At 35.9% G+C, this 10,594-nt stretch overlaps 1 protein-coding gene across 11 annotated transcripts in view; it reads right to left on the reverse strand.

Annotated features, from left to right (window-relative positions):
- The window catches only part of dlg1a (discs large MAGUK scaffold protein 1a), a 131,069-nt gene that overhangs the window by 88,058 nt on the left and 32,417 nt on the right, over positions 1–10,594 (reverse strand). For 2 of the 11 annotated variants that reach the window (XM_082189521.1, XM_082189520.1), the window contains exon 1: positions 10,110–10,244. The exons of the other annotated variants lie outside the window; for them this stretch is intronic. In XM_082189521.1, coding sequence (XP_082045647.1) covers positions 10,110–10,211 — 102 coding nt within the window. In that variant the 5' untranslated portion in view covers positions 10,212–10,244. Of the gene's footprint in view, positions 1–10,109; positions 10,245–10,594 lie in introns of those variants that run through there. 11 annotated transcript variants of the gene reach the window in all.

Below are 10,594 nucleotides of genomic sequence, written 5' to 3' on the forward strand. Positions count from 1 at the left end.
GGGGCCCCCTCGCCACCGGGGGCCCCCAATCGATTTTTTTTATTTATTATTATTTATAATTTTTTTACAAATTAATTAACTTAAACAAGCGACATGAATGAATGAAAGGATTAATAATTCATGACAAGAAAATTCTGATTTCATGATCAATATACCTGCCTACAACTGCTGCGGTGTCTGCCAGTGTTTGAGTCATGCGCATAACCTCGCGTGCATATACAATTTGTGCGCAGTCACGGTAATGTAATGTTAAGCCATGTCAAAAATAAGATTTGATCAATTATTTATCCTTTAAATGTAATGATATTCAGAACAGAACAAGAATAAAAAAATAATTATAAACAAGCCAAAACGCAATAATTTAAAGCGAAAGTAAGCGGCGTTGGGCTCACGTATCTCTCTCATTAGAATCAAAATGTTTCAACATTCGCGATGGATTTGGATGGTAAACTATTCTTTATCATAGGCTTTGTACTTCACTCACGTTCCAATATCGACGGAAAAAAATAATCCTCTTCACACGCACAAAAATGTGCTTGGAAACATCACATTACTGTGGTGCTTACGCTGAATGGTATGAATTGTACTACTGACTATTTAAACAGAGCAGTGTAATTTTTATATGTTAGGTTGACTATTTTATTATTATATTTTATTACAGCTATAACGAACAGGCTGCAATGTCAAGATTGCAATGCTGGAATGTGTGTGTGTGAGGCACGGGCGCGATCGAACAGTGGAAACATAAAAACATACTCCGTCATTTCATACAAAACATCATTCAAACTGCAAAGTGATGCAAAACGTTGGAGGATATTTTTTGTGACAGTTTGTTTTCAGTAGAAGTTTCCAAGAGTTAGTAAAAGAGTAAAGAAAAAGTTAAACAATTTTTCAAGTATCTATTTTTTATTAAGTATTTATTTTGTATTAATACATAACCATTGTATTAATTTATAATGTAACATTATAGCGTGACATTGTGTCAATAATCATCAAGCACAGGTGACTGGGAGAGGGCCCCCAAATCAAATTCTGCTTAGGGCCCCCAAAAGGCTCGGGCCGGCACTGGCTTCATGTGTGTAGCATTTTTGTTTGGGACCATGATTAAAATGCAGTGGTTGCCCCTAATTTCAAATGGCTACAGATATTTATTGTTTATGGTCAGTTTGCCGGTTATAGAGCAAATAAACAACAAATAAATTTGCTAGTAAGTAAGTAATAAATTAATAAATAAATGGCAACCACTATCCGAATCAGGCTATCACTATCCGAATTAGGCAATTTGCTTGTTTTATAAAAAAAATTATACATATACATATACATATACATATATATATATATATATATATATATATATATATATATATATATATATATATATGCGGTGCCCCACCATTCAAAAGTATGTGGTCGGTAAGATTTTTGTTTATTTTTTAGAAAGAAAAAAATATTACAACTTAAAATAACTTTTTATTTTAATTCATTTTAAAATGTAATTTATTCCTGTGATGGCAGCATCATTACTCCAGGTTTCAGTGTCACATGATCCTTCATAAATCATTATAATATGCTGATTTGGTGCTCAAGTAACACTTCCTATTATTATCAATGTTGAAAACAGTCGTCCTGCTTAATATTTTTGTGGAAACCGTGATCTTTTTTTCTGGATTCATTGATGAATATAAGCATTTATTTGAAATAGAAGTATTTTGTAACATTAGAAATGTCTTTACTGTTGATCAATTGAAAGTGGCCTTGCAGAATAAAAGTATTAATTTCAGTAGTGTATATTCTGATATTTTGATTAATTTTCTTTTCATCCTGCTGCAAAATTAATCTTAAAGGAATAGTTCAGCCAAAAATTAAAGCTCTGTCATCATTTATACACCATCATGCAGTTCTGAAAACTCTGCACATACAAAATATCACTTTTAGAAGACTTTGATTAAACTGCTGGAGTTGTATGGATTACTTGTAAACAACATTTATGTCTTTTATGGAGATTGAAACTTTTGGAACCCATTGACTTTCACTATATGAAAAAAATAAAAAATAATAACAGCAGAAACATTCTCAGAGTATGATTATTTGATTATGGAACATCATGAGGGTGAGTAAATGATGACAGAATTTTATTATGGGGGTGAATTATTATTTTAACCAATACGTTTTTTAAACACTGAAGCTGATTTCTAGATGGACCAAGCTGATAGACCATCTTGGACTAGCAGCAAATAAGCTTTGATGTTCCAAAATAGCTTAAGCTATATTTTCCAGCAGGGTTGTTGTAAAATTAATTCAAAAATAGAGTGCATATTTGATTACAACTTCATATACCATTCCAATAAGTGCAGTGTAATAAGTTATTCCTCTCCCTGCCCTTTTCCTACTGAGATCCACAGGGCAGACAGGAACGAGACATGAGATCATCACATCCACTTTGACTTGTGCTTAAACCTGGGAGATGAAGAAAGAGCTGACATCTTAGCAGACAGTGTGCTGTGAGCAGAATTAAAATAGTTTCTGCCTCTTGTCTCTCTAGGAAACATCATGGCCCTCCCTCCTCCCAGCTGCCCCCACTGCAAAACCTAAAATTAAACTTTCAAAGCACATTGCTACTGCTCATCCAGAACTGAAGTAGCCAGAATTTCGTTACACTCAAACACCAGATAAAAATACAAATAAAGCAACAACAAACGCTATGGGTCACTTGCAAAAGTTCCCTGAAATAACCGTGTTCGTGCGTTCGGGGGCGGAGTAATGAAGGGAGAGGTGTGTTTGTTTGGGTTGATTTCAAATATCAACAGTGTTTCTAAGAAATCACTTACTGCACCTTTAAAAGTAACGCTTAGTATAATATTCTGGTTTGGTGTTGATGAATGAACCTTACTGAACCTACTGATGGGGATCTGGGTGTACATAAAAGATAAGAAAAAAAGGTTGGAAAAAACTATTTCAAGTCTTTCATGATTAAGCATTGGTTAAAAACAAACAAGGACAGGTTTTACTGTTCGAATTAGAAGCACAAATCCTAAAAAAACAAAGAGAGCACACATATTGTTTTCGTTACACATCAAAAAAGAAGACGGCTGTCTGTTTCTTGGCAGTTCTCTCTTGAGATGACTATAATTAACTAGCAGGAAGCCAGCTGTAGGTCCTTTATGAGAAAGCTCTGTATCACTGTGAAGGCTCAAACTGGACGAGGACAACAGCCATGAGCAAATGCTGGGTCTTCAATCAACATAAAAGCAGGACATTATTCTATTTCACCTCAAAGTCACTTTTATGAAAATGCAGTTAAGGAGTAGCTTTTGAACCAGAAAAACTAGATTCAGATTGCGTTTGAGCATGATAGTCCATCAATAATGTAGACTAAAATGCTTTTGAAGAGGTTTGAAAATTGGCTACACTACCTCTTACTCCCAAAAAGATATAGTATTAATGTGTGTCAATTGGACAGCAAATACACTGTAATCCTTTTTAAATATTACTATAAATGGTTTCATACTTTAATGCACGCAAGTTTTTTAGAACCTGCTCTGATAGGGTCCAATTAACTTTCATTTTGTGTACAATCTGAAGTGCAGATCCATTTAAAAAAGGGTTTAAAAATAAAGTGTAAAAAAATAAAATAAAAAAATAAAAAAATAAAAAAATAAAAAAATAAATATATATATATATATATATTTTTTTTTTTTTTTCTATTCAATGTTTATTCAATTATAAATTAATTCAATATTTTTAAATATATAAAATATATTAATTCAATGTTATCCACATTTTATAAAATAAAATAAAATAAAAAGTTGGTCATTAACTTTTAAATACATCATTATGCAAACATATTAAGAAAGTTCTCTGCATGAAGGAGCCACACCTGGCAGATAAACGTGCTACTATTCTCTCAGAAACTGTATGGAAATTAAATTAAATTGAGTGTGGAGGATTTTAAAGGTGACAAGATGATTGACAGGGCAATTTAAACAGTGACATGTCGCATAACCAAGCAATAGAGCTGCCCGTTAAAGATGCAACTATGACAAAATGATATGTCCCAAAACTTGCCTATTATTCAGCTACACATTCAAAAGTACAGGTATGTACTTTTTCTTCATAAAAACAGTACTAGGGCATATAAGTGTACGAGTAGGTGAACTGAGATGCAGCAACTGTTACTTTGTTTTGAATAAATCGGTGGTTCTCAACACTGACACCCTAAAGCATGACATCATTTTGTTGCTCATATTTGTTGTAGGGTAATTTTGCATGCTTAAAATTTAGTGTGATTGGACTATGAAGAATTCCACACAAAAGCATAGCTTGTTGTCTCCCTGGTCTTCCTTCGCATCCTTCCTTCCCTTTTTTCCTCGTACATGCCCTTGTTACATCATATGCACTCGGGGCAACCGCATTGTAAGACGTTTTACACACTTCAGTAGGATTCCCTCTGTTGCTCTAATGGCTTATCAACGTAGAGGGTGATCAATTTTAGCATGCCTTACGTAATGAATTGCTAATGAATGATGCTCATGTGAGAGCATGTGGAACTGCTGGTCACAAAAGGAGCTTCACGGTTAACTGACTAAATGGAAAGTGCTCAGTTATATAAGTCAATATGTAAAAGGATCCCAATGCCCAATGCAGATCTTCAGAATAAAACATCAGACTGCACTTTGTACAGTAAATAGTTGAGCTAAATAGCAGTGATTTCCACTTCAGATATGAATTAGCATCTTTCTGCTAATTAGTCCAATTATTTTAATGCATAATGTCTGTATACCAAGAGACAGTAGAAATGTGTTAACTAGCGGTGTAACGATACCCTCATGTCACGATTCGATAGATATCACGATACTGGTAAGACATATGGTAAAAGGTTAACAAAAAAAGAACTGTTGATTGAAATGCTATATTTGGTATTACATTGGGTGTGGAAATCAATAAACTTGGACTTGGTGCTGGTAACCCAATACACACAGGACAATGGTGACTAAATACAAATAAATAATAAATAAAATATATTCATGATTCTGAGGCTGAAAATCCAGATTTATTTTAGACGAATATGCTTGCACTCTGTCATTGACTGGATATATTTAAAATATATTTAATAACATACAGTAAGACATATGGCACTATCAGGACCCACAAATATTTCCCCATTGCATTATTATACATTATATTCAACATTATAGTTTAATGTAGTTCTGACTCTAAAACTGTAAACTTGAATTTTTTCATGCACAGTAGTTTTCATTTTGGGTGAAGTATTGTAACTATTTGGGTGAACTACATATTGTCACTAACACTATCCACGATAAATAATGTTGAATTTTTGTATTGCGATATATTGTGACACCGCTAGTGTTAACCGGTAAAGATTCAGCAATAACGTATATTTTTGTGACACAAATTTAAAAATCAGGAATGACAGGTTGTTATATAACCTATAATATGTATTAGCCTATATTATATTATATTATATTATATTATATTATATTATATTATTCAAAAGGCAGGTTGCAATATTATAGCTGAATCTTCTCAAGTACAAAAAAAGAAAAACTCATACTGATAAAAAAAATAAAAAAAAGTAGAGATGATTAATTATTTACCTTAATTTTCTATTATTCCATCATAGTTTCATCACTGGGTCATAGCCATGCATGTACAATTTAGTTTATTAGTAAGTGATGGCTGTTAAGAACAGCTCCGTTGTAAAGCATAATATCATACAATTTGACATTTGAATCTTCACAGCGATTTCCATTTAAGAACACATTAGCGGTTGATGACAAAAACGGCAGGTGGGAATAGTGAGAGGACACTAAAACCTAATAAACAGCTCTGCAGGCCAGGAGAAAACAAGCTGTCTGGAGCATACCAAACATGCTTCCTCTACAATCTACATCCCTGAGAGAGACATGAGACATCCATCTGCTGACCTTCACATCAGGTCTACCAACCGCTATAGCTGCCAACAAGCACGGAAATCAACACAGAAAATAAAGAGGGAAACCAGAAGAGAAGCACAATTTGAACATCTTAATATAAAGAATCAATGACTGAATGAGAGACAGGCTATTTCATTGATCACACTCCAAATGCTGGAACATTAAAAACCAAAGAAAGTCCAGAAAGACTCCAATTAAATCACACAATCAACTGGCAGTAAGTGCCGTGGGATTTTAGAGAAAATATCAACTTAAAAGGATTAGACCTCATTTATACTCAATTTCAATAGAAAAAATGATCTTTGCAATATCACTGGGAAAGTAATTAAAGAAAGTAAGGCTAGAATTTAAATTAGCCATATCATAGAAAACAAATATTTACTTATTATAGATGTTTCGCTGAGGTCCAATTACAGTATATAGTTAGTATTGTTTTAAAAACTTTTGTTGTTGTTGCTAAAAGCAACCAGAATTTAAAGTGCACCTATTATGCCATTTTAAATGTTTACATGCATCCAGGGTAAAAAAAAAACACACTTACTTTTTCTCATAGTATACATTGCAGCATCACCTTTTTTCTTACGGTGTCTAAACACTAAACCCCTCCTTTCTGAGAGCCTACTCTCCTCTGATTAGTCAGATGGCTGTCTGTTGTGATTGGTCTACCGTATTACAGCGTGTGTTGGAAACAAATCGCCCATATTGTATGTATATACCATATAAGTTGAGTCCTCATCCTTTGGAAGTGCATGCAAAGTGGATTTGCTTTCACAGCGCAGAAGACTGTGACTTCTCGACGTGTCGACAACACAAACCAAACTCTTCTTCAGCTACCGTTTTTGAGGGCAGGTCAAAGTAGAGGTTTATGGGCAGCCAGTGAGGAATTTAAACCATTAGATGGCACAAAAATTCAGCTCAGCACTTTTCTTAACAACCGCTTTTTATGATGCATGTGGAAATTTGGCTGATCCTTGACGCGATCGCATTTTTAGACAAAGGACGTGTTAATGTTTTTCAGTTTTATTCAAGGTACTTAAAGCAACAGTTTTTCAATGAGGGAAGAATATGTAAAAGTATGGTATTTGGAGTAAAAGGTGCACCTGCTGTTGGGTCAAAAGGCCCGAAAATAAACATGATAATAAACAGCTGGCTGACTTTTCCATTTGTTTACATGACATGGTAAGATTCAGATGGTAAATATCATATATCAAGTTGGGTGTCCACCTTAGAGATAATCATCATATTTAAAAAATATGATATTAATCATATCATATAATAAAATATATTTTTGCTACTACTGTAAAGCTATATTAAAGTCGACATGAAATCAAAATTGACCCTATTTACTTTGTTAGCGCATATTACTAGTCTTGTGGTGAACAATTAATCCGTTAATACACAGAAAAAAATTGTTTGCCGTGGTAATCTTTAATCAAAGTCTGAAAAGTTACTTCCGGTCTGAAATGGCGTTCCTTTTCTGATGACGTAGGCTTGACGGCTTGGGTTGAAAAACGCTTAACCACTCCCCTCAAACCGTTAGTCTGCTATGAGCAGAGATGGAGAGGAGGACTGAAGTAAAACTCTGCACTCTGTTCAATATTCCGTTTCACTTGGAAATACGTCACAACACTGGAGAAAAGTCATTTGCAACTTCCGGTTCACGCGGACTTTAAATTACCATGGGATCTCACTCAATGCTTTCAGAATTTATGCTTTTTAAAATAATTTCGTTTCTGTATTTTTAAAATGAACATTTTAATGACAATATACAGTATTTATTGAACAAAAATGAATTTTTATTTATAAAAATTTACCCGAAGATAGTACAAACTTTAAATAAAGTGATTGTTTTTAACAATTAACTTAGACATTGATAAAAACATTATTTTAGCTAAATTATAGTAGTAGTAGTAATAATAATAATAATAATAATAATAATTTGTTCCTTTTGCCCCATACTTGTGAGCCTTTTACCCAGTGTGTGGCGTAAAATGCCCACCTTGCCACCTCATACATTTATACGATTTTTAAACAAACAAACCACTTTTATGATTTATTTTCACACAACATCTGTTGCTCCATCAATGTTATTATTATTTTTATTTTTTAAGGTGTGCCTTTAGCACCGTTGTACCCTAATATCTGAAAAAGCATAATAGGGGCACGATAAATGTCAATGCCCTTTTCCCATGTCCAATGCATGTGAAATAATAATAATAAAAACGGCGCTCTGATGCATGTACACACAGAGGGCGGATTTGTTGTCGGGTCAAATATAGTTTCCAACTGCTTTTGTTCATTAATAACTCTTAGCGCTAATAGCAAAGCACTGTTTTGTGAACCTATCACAATGTAATCTGTGCTGAAAAATATGCCATTTCAAAAGATATACAACCTTAGAAGTTCACACATCCTAGAACAAAAAAATCAGCTAGGAAAACTGAAACGTCTGCACTGAAATAATCAAATCAACGGGTGATACACATTCACGGTAAGCAGAACAAAGCCGATTGCAAAATCCCTAAATTTATAAGAGAGCAAACTTTCACATCACACATGAAAAAACTGAAGCATATAAGACTCTTTCACAACTTTCTGTGTGACAAGCACATCCCAGCAGGATTAAATCAATGCTACGCAGAGCACAGCTTAGCTCAGGAACTTGATCTGACAAATGCACAGAGTCCAAGCAAAGCAAAGAAGCATCTGAAGAAGGATGCATGTGAGCTTTAATTATCAATGTGGAATCCTGTGTATCCTACAGGCTTCACTCACATTGCTGACTTTAGTCAAGCATCTAGAGCTGGGTGACAGCATGGGAAGAGGTGAATTTCTGAATGATCATGTAGCACTGAAGACTGGAGTAATGTAAAAATAAACAGCTGTAAGTGTTGTTCATTGTTACATCATGATCTTATTGTAAGGTGTTACTGTTAAGTCTTGAAATGCTTTGCGTTCACTGTAATCTCATGTAGTTTTACTTATTCATTATTGTGCAATACACTGTAAAATGGCAGTAAGATGCGATACCTATAAATAAAACATGCAGCCAATGATGCATTTTGAGGGACTCTTGAGTCTTTAGCTTAGGCACGCAACATCTTTATGACAGGTTTTTGGTAAAAATTAAACATACATACATCAATCTATAAACAATTTAAACATCATTTGCCATGTTTCTGCTATGCTCAAATGGCAAGGGGTCATCTCTGTGCTTGACGGGGATTGACGGTCATTAGGAGTTAACAAGGGCTTCCCCAAGCCCTCTGATCTCACGCTTAGAAGAAAAGAAGGTTCAGCTATAATGAGAGGAAGCTTTATAGGACTGATCGGTCGGTGTAGGCGCAAAGTGACAAGCCGTAATCCTCTATGCTCTGTGCAAGTTGCAATGCTTGGTAGATGGAGACAACGAAGACTAACCATTCAGTCGTGAAATAACGAAAAAAACAAGCTTCTTCCCCACAACCCATTCGCACATAGTAGATATAATTGGGACGCAGGCTAAGATACCCAAAGGACCAGGCGGTTACATAACTAAAATAACTTGCTATCCCGCTCTGAACTAGACGAGCAGAAAATGAACCAAAAGGAATCCTGTGCCTGAGCTTTACTCTTGATTAGGAATGAACACTTCGATTGGGTTGTGTTTATTTGGCTTTAAGCTGAAATCAGTTCGTTTCAGCAAACAGAAGCCCAGAAGTCCCTCAGGATTTCTTTCCCAGACGCATGTGGTTTGTGCACCACAGTGGTGGAATTAAAGCCAGAATGGAACACACACGCAAGCTAGGTAGTCTGATATTTGAAGAGCGTCGGGTTGAGATCCTGCGAATATCGCCTATAGCTTTGCCATCATCAGAGGTCTCATTGAGCATTTCATTTTTTGTCAGACTAAAACCGGACAAATGGAGACTCTGTGAGACTTCCAACCTAATCACAAACTAATAGGATCACATGCAAAGGAATGGATCACTGCCATGAGAGTGTAACCTGCAGCATATGTTCAGATCTTAACCCACTAAAGGTGTCATCAACAAAATGATCCTCAGTGTGAGAAGACAGTTAGCAGCTCAGAGTCCAGGGACCATTTAAGCAACTAGGTTTAAGCAACTGTCGCTCATGCATCTTTCTGATAAATCTATCAAAACAATCCCCTACCTTGCATCCAAACATAAGTGAGATGGTGCTGTTGGTGCATGCTACTTTACAGTGGCACAACATTGGCGAAAAGCAATCCAAGTTTTTGATGCTGGGAGACATTCTGCGCCGGGGCACTTCAATCCATCAGCGATTGAGGTGCCCGCCAATTGCTTCCACTAAGCTCTGCCCGCTGCCTGCTCTTGACGGGCACCCTCATCTCTCGGCTCGGTCCATGGAAAGGGGAGCAGAAGCAGCGACGTGGTGCCTTCATCCAGCGAGCCCTTGTCAGTTGAGTCCACCGCTCTTCCGTCCTATCTCTTCGCTTGACTTGACTCAATCGGTCCGGCAGATTAAAGCGGTCCTGAAGAGAGCTGTACTTGCGAGAGCTCTGGAGGAGCCATGCTGCCTGCCGTGACCAGGGGGTGTTGCGGTGGGAGAAGGAGGAGGAGCAGGAGGAGGGTTAAAGGGCAGCGGAGTGCACGGGGTCTCGTGTCACAACGCGA

Source organism: Leuciscus leuciscus (genome assembly GCF_965113295.1).
Source record: "Leuciscus leuciscus genome assembly, chromosome: 14".
Taxonomy (NCBI): domain Eukaryota; kingdom Metazoa; phylum Chordata; class Actinopteri; order Cypriniformes; family Leuciscidae; genus Leuciscus; species Leuciscus leuciscus.